This window comes from Eriocheir sinensis, chromosome 11, assembly GCF_024679095.1.
Source record: "Eriocheir sinensis breed Jianghai 21 chromosome 11, ASM2467909v1, whole genome shotgun sequence".
Taxonomy (NCBI): domain Eukaryota; kingdom Metazoa; phylum Arthropoda; class Malacostraca; order Decapoda; family Varunidae; genus Eriocheir; species Eriocheir sinensis.
Window position 1 is genome coordinate 19767906 of NC_066519.1, and position 19199 is coordinate 19787104.

The 19199-nt window shown below is 43.1% G+C and overlaps 2 protein-coding genes and 1 long non-coding RNA gene across 16 annotated transcripts in view; 2 read left to right on the plus strand and 1 right to left on the minus strand.

Annotated features, from left to right (window-relative positions):
• Positions 1-19199, plus strand: part of LOC126997036 (unconventional myosin-XVIIIa-like) — a 258013-nt gene that overhangs the window by 228601 nt on the left and 10213 nt on the right. For all 14 annotated transcript variants that reach the window (XM_050858078.1, XM_050858079.1, XM_050858080.1 and 11 more), the window contains one exon: positions 17461-17610. In XM_050858078.1, coding sequence (XP_050714035.1) covers positions 17461-17610 — 150 coding nt within the window. The remainder of the gene's footprint in view (positions 1-17460; positions 17611-19199) is intronic.
• On the plus strand, positions 412-2263 carry LOC126997047 (uncharacterized). The gene is made up of 2 exons (XR_007751877.1): positions 412-807; positions 1120-2263. It is a non-coding gene; the product is annotated as an uncharacterized LOC126997047 (long non-coding RNA).
• LOC126997039 (uncharacterized) lies at positions 1535-5104 on the minus strand. The gene is made up of 2 exons (XM_050858085.1): positions 3766-5104; positions 1535-3577 (listed from the first exon to the last, which is right to left on the minus strand). Exon 2 carries the CDS (start codon positions 2937-2939, stop codon positions 2025-2027), a length of 915 nt encoding a protein of 304 aa, XP_050714042.1. The 5' UTR covers positions 2940-3577; positions 3766-5104; the 3' UTR covers positions 1535-2024.

Below are 19199 nucleotides of genomic sequence, written 5' to 3' on the forward strand. Positions count from 1 at the left end.
TGAGCTGATGGGAGATGACGTTGGATTGTTGCCGGCTCAACTCGGGGACAGTGCATCCTTTTCAAATTTCTTCAGGATGTCGAAGGCAGACTTTGAGCACATACTCAACATAATTGGACCTACTATTACCAAAGTGGAAACCAGGCTCAGAAAACCAATTTCGAGCACCTTGGTCCACTCCATTGTCCACACCATGCACTGCCGTCGCTTGAATGGTGTGGATGATACATGTCAGCAGCTCGAAGCCTCGTCCACACCAGTGCTACCACCATGTCACAGGCAGAGCTGCCAACATGATGTGGACGCTAGTGCCTCGAACACGTCCGTGACAAAGTTAGAGACATGTTTCCTTCATGCGTCGAACATTGTTTCGAGCAATGTTCTAGGGCAAGTGTGGCCGCGCCTTTACACACACACACACACACACACACACACGGATAATATTCTGCAGTTTTCTGGTTATTAAGTTAAATTGGGGTGTCAAGGCAGAGGCTGTCACACATTTTGCTTACGAGGTTAAGGTCTTAGTTCAGGAAATTTCAATAGTGTTTCCATCTCATTCCCCTTTTTGTTGCCTCAGTTTACGAAATATCAATAGGTTTTTGCATCGTTTTATACCAGTTATTGCCTCGGTTCATGAAATATCAGTTGCTTTTTCTTCTTTTTACAGGATTTGGTGCCTCAGTTGACGAAATATCAATAGGTTTTTCATCTCATATCATTCTCTGTTGTCTCAGTTAACGAAATATCAATAGGTTTTTCATCTCATATCATTCTCTGTTGTCTTAGTTAACGAAATATCAATAGGTTTTTCATCCCATATCATTCTCTGTTGTCTTAGTTAACGAAATATCAATAGGTTTTTCATCTCATATCACTCTCTGTTGTCTTAGTTAACGAAATATCAATAGGTTTTTCATCCCATATCATTCTCTGTTGTCTCAGTTAACGAAATATCAATAGGTTTTTCATCTCATATCACTCTCTGTTGTCTTAGTTAACGAAATATCAACAGGTTTTTCATCTCATACCATTCTCTGTTGTCTTAGTTAACGAAACATCAATAGGTTTTTCATCTCATATCATTCTCTGTTGTCTCAGTTAACGAAATATCAATAGGTTTTTCATCTCATATCATTCTCTGTTGTCTCAGTTAACGAAATATCAATAGGTTTTTCATCTCATATCATTCTCTGTTGTCTTAGTTAACGAAATATCAATAGCTTTTTCATCTTATATCATTCTCTGTTGTCTTAGTTAACGAAATATCAATAGCTTTTTCATCTCATATCTTTCTCTGTTGTCTTAGTTAACGAAATATCAATAGCTTTTTCATCTCATATCTTTCTCTGTTGTCTTAGTTAACGAAATATCAATAGGTTTTTCATCTCATACCATTCTCTGTTGTCTCAGTTAACGAAATATCAATAGGTTTTTCATCTCATACCATTCTCTGTTGTCTTAGTTAACGAAATATCAATAGGTTTTTCATCTCATATCACTCTTGTCTCAGTTAACGAAATATCAATAGCTTTTTTTTTTTCTCTCATTCCACGCTTAGTTTCCTCAGTTTCATAAGCTTCAATAACGTTAGCCTCTTTTTTCCCTCTTCGTTTGCCTCAGTTTAACAAAATCTCAATAGCTTTTTAATTTCGTTCCCCCTCCAAGCCTCACTTCATCAGGTATCCCCAAGAACAAGCTATTGGTGTCTCCCTTATCGGTATATATCTCAGGTATTCGATGGGACAATAGCTATGTAGATCTCGTGTTGATAAGAAGACGAATAAGGGGAGGCTTGTGATATATGTGTCCCATGACGAAAGTAATGTAGATAAGAGGGCATTGACGTATAAGGAGTTGGTTTATCCCTGGGAACAGATTAGGAAAGGCTTATTTTGATAGGCTTATCTTGGTGCTGGTGAATGAAGGAGTCGATTGTAAAAGATGTTCATGATTGAGAAGAACAGATACGAGATAGAAAAAACCCTAATATGAAAGTGAAAGAGAGAAAATATGTAGAGAGATTAATTTACACAAGAGTAGAAGAAATAAGTATTGTAAAGAGATTGATGATTAGAGGAACAGATAAGAGAAAAACGGAAAGAAAAAACGATTCCCAACATGAAAGAGAATAATAAAAAGAAAGTAGAGAACATGAATTTACACACAAAAGTAGAAGATGTAAGGAAAAGAAGAAAGAGAAAGGCAGAAACACAGAGAGAAGAAAGTAGAAAAGAAGGGAAAATAAAGAAAAAAAAACAACTCTCAACACCAGAAAGAGAAAGAGAAAAGAATAAATATGCAGAGAAAAGATGAATTTCCACTGAGATGAGAAAAAGAAGAAGACAGACACGGAAAAGAAGGTAGAAAGAGAAAGAGAAATAAAGAAAATGAGTAGCAGAGAGAGAGAGAGAGAGAGAGAAGAGAAGAGAAGAGAAGAAACAGACAGACAGAGAGATGCCTTGACGCAGAACTAACCCCCCTGCCTCCCTTCTATTAGCCTTGGCCCGGTAATATCTGACTCGTGCCTCTGCTAACCTAGAGAGAGAGAGAGAGAGAGAGAGAGAGGGAGAGGGAGAGGGAGAGGGGTGGGGGTCCTCGGTCCCTTCAGATCTCCGGAGTGGCCGCAAGAGGCGTGGAATGCGAGGCTCGTGGTCGACAGGATAATTTGGTAGTCGGAGCTTGGTCTGTATACCTCTCCTCCCCCCCTCCACTCTCTCTCTCTCTCTCTCTCTCTCTCTCTCTGCCCAAAGATCGTAAAGTTCTCGGTATTGGCTTTTTTTCTTCTTTTTCTTTTTTTTCTTCTTCTTCTTCTTCTTCTTCCCCTTCATTATCATTTTCAGCATTGCCGTCATTTTCATCATCTTCGTTATCTTCATTATCGTTATCGCCATCTTCGTATTCTTCTTCACCGTCATCATCATCGTCTTCATTATCATCAAAGTCTTCTTCTTCTTCCTCTTCGTCTTCTCGTCGGTCTGAGCGTGTTTATTCTGGATGTTCTCAGCCTCTGTAAATGTTTGCCAGCTTGTTTGCCAGTGAAGGGAGAAGAGGAGGAGGAAGAAGAGGAGGAGGACTTGGATGTAGAGGAGGAGCAGGAGCAGGAGGAAGAGTAGGAGGAATATGTAGTGTGGAGGTGGTTGCGGCGGTGGTGATTAAGAAATATCAGTTAACAGACGTATGTGAAAATTGTTATCACACGAGGAGCGGTAGGAGGTAGACGAGGAGGAAGAAAGGTAAGTAAGGGGATGCGGAGGGGGATTGTGGTCGAGGTGTCAGTGGAAGATATTATCACTGAATGAGGAGGGACAGTAGAAGGTTGGTTAGGTTAGGTTAGGTTAGGTTAGGAGCAGGAGGAGGTAGACGAGGAGGAAGAAAGGTAAGTAAGGGGATGCGGAGGGGGATTGTGGTCGAGGTGTCAGTGGAAGATATTATCACTGAATGAGGAGGGACAGTAGAAGGTTGGTTAGGTTAGGTTAGGTTAGGAGCAGTAGGAGGTAGAAGAGGAGGAAGAAGGGTAAGTTAGAGGGATGCGGAGGGGGAATGTGTTCGAGGTATCAGTGTAGGATTGAGGAACCTTTAAGATACACTCGAAAACTATTATCACTGAATGAGGAGGGACAGTAGAAGGTTGGTTGGTTAGGTTAGGTTAGGTTAGGTTAGGTTAGGTTAGGAGCAGTAGGAGGTAGAACAGAAGGAAGAATGCTAAGTTAGAGGGATGCGGAGGGGGACTGTGGTTGAGGTGCCAGTGTAAGATAGAAGAACCTTTAAGATGCACTCGAAAACTATTATCACTGAATGAGGAGGGGCAGTAGAAGGTTGGTTAGGTTAGGAGCAGGAGGAGGTAGAACAGGAGGAAGAATGCTAAGTTAGAGGGATGCGGAGGGGGACTGGTTGAGATGTCAGTGTAAGATAGAAGAACCTTTAAGATGCACTCGAAAACTATTATCACTGAATGAGGAGGGGCAGTAGAAGGTAGAACAGAAGGAGGAGGAGGAGGAGGAGCAGGAGTGTAGTGGTTGATGTGTTAGTATAGGAGAGAAGTCTGACTAGAAGAGGTCGGTCTATAGGATGAGTGTTTTTAGAAGTCTGTCTGTTTATGTCTGTCACTGTCGTTTTCTCTGTCTATACGTAACATTATTTATACTTTCCCCTATTTATAGATAATGGAAACGTTGCTGAACGAAAAAGTATATGACGCGATAATGGTCTTGAAGGCTTAGGTATAGCGTCTAAGATTTCGTCAGTAAACTAAAGAGAGAATTACCGTCGTTTTCATTTTCATTATCGTTATCGCAGTCTCCGTTTTCTCCTTCACTGTCATCATCATCATCTTCATTATCATAAAAAAAACAATATAGTGAACGGGATCAGGGTCATGTTAGCGCTAATCGGGCGGGGCAGAGACTAGAAAAGAACACCAGAACATAAGGAGTATACAAGAGATCACTTACCCAATAGAGGACGGCACTTGGACACCTAACACTTGTATAACGCCACGTACCTCTCCTCTATCTATCTGTCCTCATCCTGTCCTATTGGCACTCCCCACATGACTGCCAGGCCTGTTCCCACTCATCCACCACTCTGTTAGTTAACCATTCCAGTCTGTGTCTGTTGAATCTAAGCCAATGCGTGCCGTTACAAGATCTGGCTGCTGGGAGACTATCATGGTGGTGAGGTGGTGTTGGAGGTGGTTAGATAGTGAGGGTGGTGGTGGAGGGAGTGGTGGAGGTGGCGAGGTATAGTGATGTTGGTGGTGGTTGTGAGGGGAAGATGGAGGTGAGGGAAATGGTGATGAGAGAGTGGTGGTGATGTATGTGGTGGTGGACATGTATTGATGGTATGGGTGGTGATGACGGTGGTGGCAATGGTAGATTTGGTTTTGTGGTGTTTATGGTGTTGGTGGTGAGGGAAAGATGGAGGTGATGAAAGAGTGGTAGATGTAGTGGTGAATAGGTATTAATTGTATGGGTGATGATGAGGGTGGTGGTTGTGGTTGTGTGGTGTTTATAGTAGTGGCGGTGGTGGTGGGAGGTGATGAGTGGTAATGTTGGTGTTGGTGGTAGATGTGGTGGTGAATTGGTATTGATTGTATGGGTGATGATGAGGGTAGTGGTTGTAGTGTTTATGGTGGTGGTGGTGGTGGGAGGTGATATTGGGGTTGAAGTGGAGGAGGAGGTGGAGGTGGGCGGGGCAGGCAGCGCAGGTAGAAACGAAGGGAGGTAGGGAGGTAGAGGCAGTAGGTTGAGGTCCTAACTGTTATCGTCTAAATGCCAACAGTTTCCCGAAGACAAAACCCACAAATGACCCTCAAAAGACCCTCCACTCACCCACAAGCTACACTACGCTCACCCTGACTAAACTACTTAAACGCCGCCTCATTATAAACATCAGTCTCGTAAGCTGAAGTCCCACGTTGCATAAATACTCAGAATAATGCCATCCGTCAACCCCCAAAGCGACCTGGTGCTCCCCTGGCGGCCGGCGAAGAGGAGGAGGAGGAGGAGGTAGAGGATAGAGAGAGCGGGTCAGCCAGCCATCCACACAGTCAGTCAGTCGGTGGTTGTGGCGTTGGTGGCCGTGGTGGTGCGTTCCTTGCGTTGCTTGTCTCGGTTCGTGACTTCATGTTCGCCGCCGCCCGCCGCAAAGCTCAGTTCGCCCGCTCGTGTCGCCCTGGAGTGTTGTGCGTGGCGCTGCTCTCTCTCCGTGTGACGTGGGTTTTTTCGAGCTTTGAAGTGGCTCTAGTGTTAACCTCTGCCCTTGATAGCGTGTGTGTCAGCATGTGTTGGGTGGCCCGGCACTACAACACTCCCTCGATCGTGTCCCGCTGAAGGGGTTTGGATCGTGGCTCTGGATCGCTTTCCCGCTTCGTGTGCAGTGATTTTTGAAGTGTTGGAGTGGTTCTAGTGTTCACCTGTTCATTGTGTGTGTGTGTGTGTGTTTGGCGAGGCGTATGGGAAGGCAAGGGGCTGGGTTCCTGATTTTTTGTGAGCTGTGTTTGGTGTAAGCCTGCGTGTTATTGTAGAGTGTATGTGTGTGTGTGTGTGTGTGTGTGTGTGTGTGTGGAGGGGTAAAGCACCAGGAAAACTTTTATGTGCAGCGAGGCGTATGGCAAGGCAAGGGGCAGGGTTCCTGTTTTTTTGTGAGCTGTGTTTAGTGTTAGCCTGCGTGTTATTGTAGTGTGTGTGTGGCGTGGGAGGCGGGGTAAGGCACGGGGCGTATAACCGCAGGACCAGGCGCTGAGTTCCCGCCTCCAGCTCTTGTCACTTCCACGAACTAGTGACCGAGTGTTCATCAGTTCGCCCGAAGCAGGAAATTCCCTCCAGATAAAACGCTGACCACAGAAATAAACGACGCGTGGTGAAAAAAATCAACTACCGAGGGGAAATTTTGGAAACGGAGGACTCGAAGCTAAAAAGTCATACAGGAAATGCAATCACAGTTAACATCCATTCTAAAAGCTATCACACAAACCACACAAAGGAAACTCAACTAACTGTAACTTGTAGGAAATCTGGGAAAGTAATGAGAATGGGGAGGAGGTTTATTTGTCAGTCTTCCTTCTCTTCTCTTCTCTTACTGCTCCTCTTTCTTCTCTTCCTCCTATTCCTCGTCTAGTTTAGTCTGTTCTGGGTAAAGCGAGTGACCGTAAAGTGCTTATCCTTGCCTTCAGAAACCCCAAAAGTAATAAAGACTCAATGGGGACGTAGTTTCTGTCACTACTCCTATTGCTACACCCCTACTAAAAATAAAAAATAAAAAAAAAAAAAAATATTACCATCATCATCATCATTATAAAACAATAACATTTTTTCACCTCATAACACTGTGCCAAACTTCTCTGCATCATCATCATCCTCATCATCATCATATTCTCTGCTTCCATGTTTCCCTTTCCTGTTCTTCATCTATTTTAGTCAATTCTGGGTAAAGCGAGTGACCGCAAAGTGCTGTATCCTTGCCCTCAAAACCCCCAAAAGCAACATGGACTGAGTGGGGACGAGGTTGCTGTCTTCTCCTTCCTCCTCCTCTTGCTCCTCATATGATTCAGTCTGTTCTAGGTAAAGCGAGTGACCGCAAAGTGCTGTATCCTTGCCTTCAGAACCCCCAAAAGCAACAAGGACTGAGGGGGGTCGGGGTTTCAGTCACACTATTAGTTCCTCCTCTCCCTGTTACTCGTCTAATTTTGTCTCTTCTTAGTAAACCGAGAGACAGTGACAGAGAAGGGCTTTACCCTCGGCCTCAGAACCTCAGTAAAGTAGAAATGACTCAGCGAGGACGAGGGTTCTGTCACTCTACTACTCCTCATTCTTTTCCTTCTTCTCCTCCTCCTCCTCATTCTTTTCCTCCTCCTCCTCCTCCTTGACATTTCATCTGTGCAGCACATGAGGCGCCACTGAGGGTCGTGTGAGGCTTCCCCGGGTTGACTCGCGCGCCCCAGTGTTTTGTGTCGTGTTTCCCAGGGTGACTGAGGAGTGTGTGTGTGTGTGTGGGCTCGGTTTATTTTGCTTTGAGAGACTGAAGAAGATAAAAATAGATTGTGTTTGAAAGGATATGAAGTTAAGTAACATAATTATTATAGCGTAAATGTATTAGTGTTGAAGTTTGTTAGGCTTTGAAGGATCTGAGCCACTTTTTAAACTATTATATTCAGAAGTATTCAAGCGTCATAGAGTTCATAAGGTTCCTACTTCCTTAACATCCTTCCCTTATTACTTTACTTTTACTTTACTTCCTTACTTTTCACTTTTTTCCTACACTTTAATACGACCCTGCCCCTACTCTCCTTCCCTTTACTACTTTTATACGTATGTTTCCCTACTTTCCTTCCCTTTGCTAGTCTTAAGGGACTATTACACTGGGCAAATTTTCCGTGGATCTTCAGTCAAACCACGATTTCCGCTGGCGTGGTTCTCATATTTCCGTGGTTGTCTGATGTGTCCACGATCTTCCAAAGCTACGGTAGATTTCACTGAAGGACGACGGTATTACTCACCATCGTCATCAGCAGCAATAACAAGAAACAAATGAGAGCCACGCTAGCGGAAATCGTGGTTTGACTGAAGATCCACGGAAAATTTGCGCAGAGTAATAGCCCTTTCATACATCCTGGTGAGCCTTTGAGAACCTTCATCCAGACGCACCCGCTCTTCCTTCCCCCTTCCCCTCCATTCCCGGCCCCGTGTAACCCTGAGCGCGGCGGTGGTGGAAGAAAAACATGATCGAAAAAGTGTCGTGTTCCATTCTCGTGTGGCAGACAGGCAGGACGCGTCTGGGTGGCGGTGGGAAAACTACGGGTGTGTGTGTGAGAGATAGACAAGCCTACGACCTACTAATCAAATCTTATCTTCCACTACTGCTACTACTGCTACTACTGCTACTACTACTGCTACTACTACTACTACTACCACTACCACCACCACTGTTACAACTAGGAACAACAAGACTATTATTTTAACACGCAGTAAAGTCAGTCTTAACTCCCTTCCTTCCTTCTCTCTCATTACCCTTCTGCCCTCTCTCCCTCCCTCCCCCTTCTCCCCTTTCCTCCTTCACTCCTCTTTTCCTCCTTCACTTACCTCCTTGCCTTCATATCCCTTCCCTTCTCATATGACCCCCTTTCCGTCCTCCCTTCCTTCCTGCTTTTTTCTTTCCTACACTCCCTCTCCCTTCCTTCCTTCCTTCTTTCTTTCTTTGTTTCTTTCCTTCCTTCCTTCCTTCCTTCCTTCCTACACTCCCGCTCCCTTCCTTCTTACTTAAGCATTAGTCATCACTATTATTCTCTCTCTCTCTCTCTCTCTCTCTCTCTCTCTCTCATGCGTGCACATCACATCCCGTTCCTTCCGCCACACACACACACACACACACACCAGTCTACCGCCAACGTCGTATGCTCGTGGGTGTGAAAGTTTAAGAAAAGTTACCAACCGCGCGAGGAGGGTGAGGGGGAAACACTACAGGAGGAGAGATTATAGTGTTGCGAGGCGTGTGTGTTGATTGTGTTACTGTGGTGGCGATGGTGGTGGTCTCTATTGCCTGAGGAGTGAGTGAGGTGCGTGTTGCGTTGTCTGTGTTGCTTGTAAGTCTATTTGTGTTCCTCGCGGTCATTACGAAGTGAGTTTTGCGTCATACCCGGGGAAAAAAGTTGATATTTGAAGGTTTAGGAGAAAGAAGAGGTCTGCTGTTGCTGGTACTGGTGGTGGTGGTGATGATGGCGGTCGTAGAGGGGGAATGTTGCTTGTTGGAAAGTTAGTGTGTGTGTGTGTGTGTGTGGTGATCGTAGAGGCGGAATGTTGCTTGTGTGTGTGTGTGTGTGTTCCATCGTGGGTGTTCATGAGGTGGATGTTTGTTACGTTGCAGGTGTGAGGAAATGATAATTGGAGGTGTGTTTGAGGTGATGTGAAAGTGATATAGAGCGAAGAGGTGAAGAGTGTGAGTCTCAGGTGGAAGCGTACTTTTTTCAGGTGATTGGAAAGGTGGAAAGCCGCATGACAAACTGAAAAGGAAATTGATAAGATAAAAAAGAACTGAGAAAAGCTGTAAAAAAGGCGAAGAAAAGTTGAAAAAGCAAAGAAAAATTGAAAAGGCAAAGAAAAGGTAGAAAAAGGCAAAGAAAAGGATAAAAAGGACTCAGAAAAAGTGAAAAAGGGAAGGAAAAAGTGAAGAAAAGCAAAGAAAACGCGAAAAAAAACCCAACTCAAAATAAACCGTGATTTGAGGCGAAGTAAAACAATGGCAAGCTACACAAGAGGTGGAGAGATCATGAGCAGGAGGAGGTTGTTGTTTTGAGCCCAGGAAGCGAGACGAGGAACAGAAGGCAGGTGGAAGACACGTGAGAGGACCTTGCTGTGCTGCTTGTGAGGCGAGACATGAAGGAGAAGCGAGGAGCCAACATGGAGGCCCGCCAACGCATGCGGCAGCGGATAGCCCAGTGGGAGGGGCGGGGGCAGGGCGAGGTAAGGGACACACCTGACCTGCCTGCCGAACACCCGCCGTCCCTGGGGAAGGAGCAACATCTGTGGGTCACAACGCACCCCCCACGCCCCCTGCGCCCTGGTGAAGAGGCGCAGGTGTGTGTGGATCTGACCAAGGACTTAACGCCATCATTGTCACCACCTGCCTTCTCACCCACGTCCTCAGCCTTCTCCCCGACCTCCCCGTCCTCGTCATCTTCCTTCGGGTCGTCGGTGCAGGAGAATGGGAGTTCGGGGATGACTGAGATGGCTGGGTTTGAGGAGCCGCTGCTGAGGGAGTCGCCCACGCCCCTCCTGACGACCCCCGTGAGGAACGCCGCCGTCAAGAGGTTCTGGCAGCAACAGGTGTGGTGATAATCAGTACCTGAGCGTTACCTGTACTGTACTTGTTGCTCCCTCGTTCCGTTCTGTTTAGGTTCTAGCTGGGTTTTGTTTGGGTGGGTTTACGATGTGTGTGTAATTTTTTTTTATAGCGGAAACTTTCATGTATGTTATTTGTTATTAGGTGGACAGCCGTGACGAGCTTCCGTGTGTGTGTGTGTGAGAGAGAGAGAGAGAGAGAGAGAGAGAGAGAGAGAGAGAGAGAGAGAGAGATATGGTTGTATGTTCATTCATGGTTGACTTACTCACGGTCCAGTTCGAGAGAGAGAGAGAGAGAGAGAGAGAGAGAGAGAGAGAGAGAGAGAGAGAGAGAGAGAGAGAGAGAGAGAGAGAGAGAGAGAGAGAGAGAGTCAACCGGTTACTGCAGGTCTCACGATTAGTTGCAAAACACTTTTAAACACCTTTTCTTTTTTGCTTTTTTTTTCCCTCGTCCTTCAAACAGGAAACCTTTTGAGGCACCCGTACGCGGCGAGGCAGGGATTTCAGTTTTTTTTATTACTCTTTTTATTTTCGTTTTATTTTCCATTTTTCTATTTTTTCCTTTGCCCCGAACACTTCATTTATCACATACTCGAGGACGGTGTTGAAAGGAGGAGGAGGAGGGGGAAAGAGGAGGAGGAGGAGGAAGGTGACAGGGAACGTAAGGAGAGAGGAGGTGAACAGGGGGGAAGGGGAGGGAAGACAGGGACGAGAGGGGTATTATAGTGTGTGTGTGTGTGTGTGTGTGTGTGTGTGTGTGTGTGTGTGTGAATTTTCTCCCAGTGTTTGCCTTGCCATTTTTCACCTCCGTAGACAAACTCATCTCATATTAGCATCTCCATTTCTCTATTTATCTTACGTATCTTAACCCTCACTGCTTCACCTCCTCCTGTATCTTATTTAGCAACCTTAGGACATTACGCAGAGAGACGAAGTAATATGAAAACTTACTAAACATTTACGTTATTCATAGTTTTCAGCGTTCATTCTTTCAAGGTCTCGCTTATGCTCGTATTCTCTCGTTCACAAGTCACCTTTTTACCTGTGTGTGTGTGTGTGTGTGTGTGTGTGTGTGTACAGAGTGAGGCCTCCCCGCGTCGGATAGCTCGGGGTTACCTTCATGACAATTACCTTTACCTGTCTCCTTACCTTGGCGGCTTACCTTGCGATGATTAGCTTTACCTGCATCTCGTTACCTTCGTGGCTTACCTCGTTACCTTGCTCATCTCTGTCGGTCAGTTTGTTTGTGTTTGTGTTTGTTTTGTTTTTTGTTTTGGCTTCGTTATTACTTATTCGGTGTTTTGTTTTGTTATTTTTATAGGTAAGGAGGCAGTTCAAAGGTCCACAGTTAGTTTGTATGGCTTGTGTTTGCGTTTGACTTGTTTTTGTTTTGGCTTCGTTATTAGACTTATTCGGTGTTTTGTTTATCTTTTATTTTTATAGGTAAGGAGGCAGTTCAAAGGACTCAACGTTGCCAGATTGTCTTACTCAGCCTCTTACATTTACCGACTTCCGACCCAAAAACTGTCTCGTGGACTCCAATAAGGAGATTCACTTATAATTATCGTTAAAATAGTTAATTCCTGATGTTTCTTGGCAGTAGTTAGGCGTCAGAAACCGGTAAATACTATGCTCTTGAGTACGACAATCTGGCAACGGGGTCAAGGGTACACATGTCAGTTAGCTTGTATGGCTTGTGTGTACCCTTTTATCTTGTTTGTTTGGGCTTCGTGATATGTTCTGGTTGGTTATTCATATATTCGTTTTGTTATGTATTTAAAGATAAAGGGTCAGCTCTAGGGTGGACATTTGTCAGGTAATTCGTATGGCTTTGTTCTGTACTTGTCTTGTTTTCGTTTTGGCTTCGTTTCTTGTCTTCAGTGGTTGGTTATTTATTTTTATTTTCTATTATTTTTTACAGTCCTTTAAGAAGTGAAGAAAAACCCGCAAATCACTATGCCTACAAATGTAATGACAGGGTGTGTGTTAAAAGATGTTTGCGTGTGGTTATAGTTTTAAGTAGCCGTTCACGTATCATAAATGGTTTGGGCAGTTTTTGGTTGTTTGTGTTGACGATTTCTTCTTGGGCGGTTGAGGAAAGGGTGGAGATGCCCTGCCTGACTGATGGTGACAATAGGGCAGCGTTTTCTTTCGCTGTGGTTCAGATATTTTTTTCTAGTTTTTTTTATCGCATGTATTTCGCCTTAAAAAATGGTTCAAGTGAGTTTCCCTGTAAAACACTACGTCCTTTTTTCGTCCTCCATCCTGAGAATATCGTTTTCCAGGTATTTGTGAGGAAGATGAGGATATTGGAGGGGGTGGGAAATAAAGTATTCCTCTTAACTACCGGGGATCATATTTCTTAATGGTCCCTCCAAGCGAGAAAAATGAGAAAAAATCACCCCTCACACAAACCATTTCATAATATATATATCAAAGCATTTGTGATCAGATTATGTATCATCTATTTTTGGGGGTTTATATCATGGCACAAATTTGGCCCGTCGCTGCTACACGGTAAAGCCACAAATTTGGCCCGTCGCTGCTACACGGTAAAGCCACAAATTTGGCCCGTCGCTGCTACACGGTAAAGCCACAAATTTGGCCCGTCGCTGCTGCACGGTAAAGCCACAAATTTGGCCCGTCGCTGCTACACGGTAAAGCCACAAATTTGGCCCGTCGCTGCTACACGGTAAAGCCACAAATTTGGCCCGTCGCTGCTACACGGTAAAGCCACAAATTTGGCCCGTCGCTGCTACACGGTAAAGCCACAAATTTGGCCTGTCGCTGCTACACGGTAAAGCCACAAATTTGGCCCGTCGCTGCTACACGGTAAAGCCACAAATTTGGCCTGTCGCTGCTACACGGTAAAGCCACAAATTTGGCTGTCCCTTCTACACGGTAAAGCCACAAATTTGGCCCGTCGCTGCTACACGGTAAAGCCACAAATTTGGCCCGTCGCTGCTACACGGTAAAGCCACAAATTTGGCCCGTCGCTGCTACACGGTAAAGCCACAAATTTGGCCCGTCGCTGCTACACGGTAAAGCCACAAATTTGGCCCGTCGCTGCTGCACGGTAAAGCCACAAATTTGGCCCATCGCTGCTACACGGTAAAGCCACAAATTTGGCCCGTCGCTGCTGCACGGTAAAGCCACAAATTTGGCCCGTCGCTGCTACCGGGTTAACTATATACTCTCGGCTTTCATCCCGAGAATATCGTTACCTAAGTTCTACGTTTTGGTCAGGAAGAAAGAAAGGAAGGGAAGAAGACGAGGGCATGGGAGGGAGGCGCGTGAGGTCAAATATTCCGGACTATTTATTCTGTCGTCTAATCGGAACACTTCCCCGAAAGGCCGCGATGCAAGTGGTGAACCGGAACGTGTTGGCACTGTTAAACTTGTACGTATTCAGGGCATGCTGTCAATTCTGCGGTGTCCGGGTTGTGTGGAGGAGGAGGAGGAGGAGGAGATAGGGAGGACATTGAAGAGATCGTGGACGAGTTAAAAGATTGAAGGAGGTGATGGTGATTGGAAAAGGAGGAGGAGGAGGTGCGTCGAGGAGGAAGATAAAGAGGAATAGATGAGAGAAAATGGGAAATGATAGACGGGACCAAAAAGAATAGGAATGGATGGATAAAGGAAGGGTAGAGGAAGAGAACGAAGCAACGAAAAAAAATATGGATAACTAAATAATTAGTCGTGAGGGAAGATAAAAAGAAACTGATAAGAGAAAATGGGAATGACATAAGGGATCAAAAATAATGAGAACGAGGAAGAGGAGGGAAGGAGAATGAAGGAATAAAGGATAAAATACAGATAATTAGTATGAAGGGGGGAAAGATAAAAGGGAACAGATCAGACCAAATGGAAATAATACTGAGGTAAAAAAAAAAAGAAGAGAAATGTAGATGAGGGGAGATAAAGGGAAGGGGAGGGGAGGAGAAGAAAGGAATGAAGGAGAGAAAATAAGAGGATGACTTTGGAATGTATATATAAAAAGAGGAATGATAATTAGGGAAGAGGGGAATGAAAGATGGGAATGAGGGAGGAGGAGAAGAAGGAGAGAGAGAGAGAGAGAGAGAGAGAGAGAGAGAGAGAGAGAGAGAGAGAGAGAGAGAGAGAGAGAGAGAGAGAGAGAGAGAGAGAGAGAGAGAGAGAGAGAGAGAGAGAGCGCAAAAACGGTATCACCCTTCTCCTAATTTAGCAACGTCGTCTTTCTGGTTAGCAATTCAGTGTGTGTGTGTGTGTGTGTGTGTGTGTGTGTGTGTGTGTGTGTGCCGTTCACCTGTAGAAGCATCACAAACACGGCGGGAGGAGTTAATAATGCAAAGCGACAGGTGTGTGTGTGGGGGGGGGGGTGAGGAGGGGACGGTGGTCGTAGGGGAAGCAGTGAAACAGGTGTGATGTATTAGCATTGGGGTGCCTTGTGAAGCTCTTGGGCCGAGGCTGGACTTTCTTACTTGAATATCTTGTATAATTTCCTTCTTCCTCATCATCATGTATGCAATGTTTACTTCCCTCTGTCGTCGGTACTTGTTGAGTCATGACGCTTCGTGGAGACGTGGAGGACGAGTTAAAAGATTGAGAGAAGTGTGGCGGTGATTGGAAAAGGAGGAGGAGGAGAAGAAGGAAGAGAAGGAGGAGAAGAAGGAAGAGGAGAAGGAGAAGAAGGAAAAGGAGGAGGAGAAGAAGGAAAAGGAGGAGGAGGAGAAGAAGAAGAAGGAAAAGGAGGAGGAGAAGAAGAAGGAAAAGGAGAATGAGAAGAAGGAAAAGGAGAAGGAAGAGAGAAGGAGGAGAAGAAGGAAAAGGAGGAGGAGGAGAAGGAAAAGGAGAATGAGAAGAAGGAAAAGGAGGAGGAGAAGAAGAAGTAGGACTGCATAGAAATACATAGGAAGAATAAACACTTAGAGATATGTTTGTCTCTAGCGAGGGTTGTTGTAGTGTATGCGGGAGGAAGGATATGAAGGGTTTGATGAGAGAAAATGTGCCTGGTATTGGGTATAAGATCGTGATGTAAAGTAGATTTGAGATGGCTTTGCACGAATAACTTACCCTGCTATGTTCTTGTAGGGAAACTTATTTTGTCATCCTCTTGCATTAAAAAACTGCCATCATGCTGAATAAATTACCCTGCTATGTTCTTGTAGGGAAACTTATTGTATCATCCTCGTGCAGAAAAAAAAAGTCATTCTCTTGCATAAAAAAAAACTACCATCCTCGTGCTGAAAAAAATTACCATGCTATACTCTTGTAGGAAAACTTATTCTACCATCCTCTTGAGTAAACAAAAAATTAGTCATTCTCTTGCATATATATAAAAAAAAAACTACCATCCTCTTGCTGAAAAAAAAAATACTGTCGATCTCTTGCATAAAAAAAAATACCATCCTCTTGCTGAAAAAAATAAAAATACTGTCATTCTCTTGCATAAAAAAACTACCATCCTCTTGCAGAAAAAAATAAAAATGCTGTCATTCTCTTGCATAAAAAAACTACCATCCTCTTGCAGAAAATAAAAATACTGTCATTCTCTTGCATAAAAAAACCTACCATCCTCTTGCAGAAAAAAATAAAAATACCGTCATTCTCTTGCATAAAAAAAAAAATACCATCCTCTTGCTGAAAAAAAAATATACTGTCATTCTCTTGCATAAAAAAACCTACCATCCTCTTGCAGAAAAAAATAAAAATACTGTCATTCTCTAGCATAAAAAAACCTACCATCCTCTTGCTGAAAAAAATAAAAATACTGTCATTCTCTAGCATAAAAAAACCTACCATCCTCTTGCTGAAAAAAATAAAAATACTGTCATTCTCTTGCATAAAAAAAACTACCATCCTCTTGCTGAAAAAAATAAAAATACTGTCATTCTCTTGCATAAAAAAACCTACCATCCTCTTGCTGAAAAAAATAAAAATACTGTCATTCTCTTGCATAAAAAACCTACCATCCTCTTGCTGAAAAAAAAAAATACCGTCATTCTCTTGCATAAAAAAACCTACCATCCTCTTGCTGAAAAAATAAAAATACCGTCATTCTCTTGCATAAAAAACCTACCATCCTCTTGCTGAAAAAATAAAAATACCGTCATTCTCTTGCATAAAAAACCTACCATCCTCTTGCTGAAAAAATAAAAATACCGTCATTCTCTTGCATAAAAAAACCTACCATCCTCTTGCAGTAAAAAATAAAAATACTGTCATTCTCTTGCATAAAAAAACCTACCATCCTCTTGCTGAAAAAAAAAAAAAATACTGTCATTCTCTTGCATAAAAAAACCTACCATCCTCTTGCAGTAAAAAATAAAAATACTGTCATTCTCTTGCAGAAAAAACCTACCATCCTCTTGCAGAAAAAAATAAAAATACTGTCATTCTCTTGCAGAAAAAAACCTACCATCCTCTTGCTGAAAAAAATAAAAATACTGTCATTCTCTTGCAGAAAAAAACCTACCATCCTCTTGCTGAAAAAAATAAAAATACTGTCATTCTCTTGCATAAAAAAAACTACCATCCTCTTGCAGAAAAAAATAAAAATACTGCCATTCTCTTGCAGAAAAAAAATACCATCCTCTTGCAGAAAAAAATAAAAATACTGTCATTCTCTTGCAGAAAAAAAATACCATCCTCTTGCTGAAAAAAATAAAAATACTGTCATTCTCTTGCATAAAAAAACTACCATCCTCTTGCTGAAAAAAATAAAAATGCTGTCATTCTCTTGCATAAAAAAACCTACCATCCTCTTGCTGAAAAAAATAAAAATGCTGTCATGCTCTTGCATAAAAAAACCTACCATCCTCTTGCTGAAAAAAATAAAAATGCCGTCATTCTCTTGCATAAAAAAAAAATACCATCCTCTTGCAGTAAAAAATAAAAATACTGTCATTCTCTTGCATAAAAAAACCTACCATCCTCTTGCAGAAAAAAATAAATATACTGTCATTCTCTTGCATAAAAAAAACCTACCATCCTCTTGCATAAAAAAAACCTACCATCCTCTTGCAGAAAAAAAATTTACCGTGCTCTTGTAGGAAAACAAATTCTACCATCCTCTTACAGAAAAAAACCCTTACTCTGCCACAACTTGCATAAAACTTACCCTTTGCCCCCTTTGCTCTTGCAGACTCTGAAGCTGGAGCTGGAGCTGAAGGAGGAGAAGGTGACGTCACTCAACAGGGAGCTGGAGGACCTCAACTTCACGGGGAAGGCCGAGGAGGAGGTGGCTGTGCTGAAGAAGGCGAAACATGACCTTGAGCTGCGTGTTAAAGACCAGGTGAGTGGAGTTTCTCTCTCTCTCTCTCTCTCTCTCTCTCTCTCTCTCTCTCTCTCTCTCTCTCTCTCTCTCTCTCTCATCCAGTATGCTTGTCACACACACACTCTATACTTTCATCGACTTTTTTTTCTCCTTGTCATAAATGCATAAACCTTTCCTTCGTGCCTTGAATACCGAGTGGTTGAGATTTATGACAGTGTTGGTGACGGTGGAAGCGAGTTGCATGAGGTGTGGGTTTGAAGTGGATGAGGGGGGAAGGGTTATTGAGAGAGTGGAGAAGAGAAAGAGAGAGGTGAACAGACTGGAATGAAGAGTGCCTGCAGAGGAGAAAGTGGAGGAGCAAGCATGTGGAGGAAACTAGTATATACATATCTTGAAAGAGAGAGTATGAAGCAGGTGGGCAGAGAGAGAGAGCGAGAGACAGACAGAAGTATGTGGCATGCAGACAAGAGAAGAAAAAACACTGCCAGAGATAAACAGAGGTATCATAAAAGTTAATACACAACATATTAAATATAAAGACAATGATATTTAATCCTGCCTGAGAATTGTTTAAATATATATCATTGTCTGTATATTTAATTATCTCCTTATTGTTAAAGCCCTGTTGTCGATCAGAGTTTATGATATGGCTTTCTCAATTATGTGTGTGAGGTCTAGATATATTTAAAAAGCGCCCATCATTAACCCAGTAGCAGCGACGGGCCAAATTTACGGCTTTACCTTGTAGCATTGACGGGCCAAATTTATGGCTTTACCTTGTAGCAGCAACATGCCATTTGTGCCATGATATAAACCCCAAAAAATAGATGATACATAAACTGATCACAAATGCGTTTATATATATTATGAAATGGTTTGTGTGTGATGATTTTTTCTAATTTTTCTCGCTTAGAGGGACCATTAAGAAACATGATCCCTGCTGCTACTGGGTTAATTTCTATCGTTTGTTTTTGTCTTTGTTTTTCTTTCAATTTTTTCTTTTATCTCTCTTTTGTGCTTAGTTCTCTTTAGTATGGACACACATCATCCATTCCTTTCCATATTCCCTGTTTTGAAAGGCTCCATGCAAAGTCACTGGTATCAGTTAAGTTCTCTAATTGACAGTTCTTCGTAGCTCCCATTCTGTTCATCTTCAGGAGCCTCATACTTCACTCCCAGGATCCATAATTCATTCTGCACTACTTCATCCTAAGCCTTCTTTTATTTACCTCTATTAATGTTACCTTCAACTTTCCGTAAACTGTATGAAGGCACTTGCTGATATGCACACACACACACACACAACAAAAAATATATAAAATAAATAAACAAAATAAAAATGAAGAATAGAAGTGAAATAAATTAATGAATACATAAATAAAATAAATAAATAAAAAGTAAAGACCATGGCCTTCTCCTGGATTGCCAAACTCAGGGTGTGTGTGTGTGTGTGTTGTAATCTGAGCTTCTGTTGCCTTATATGAACCAGCCCACCGCCCTCCCACCCACCTGACACGGCATGGAATATTTCTGTATCTAGATTCACTCCATGGCTTCCCACACCACTCGGCCACCTCTCAGGGACTGGAAGCAACACATACGCACTA

Bases quoted from the DNA above. Each gene is read 5' to 3' on its own strand.
- LOC126997039 (XM_050858085.1), bottom strand. From the start codon at position 2,939: ATGATAATGAAGACGATGATGATGACGGTGAAGAAGAATACGAAGATG.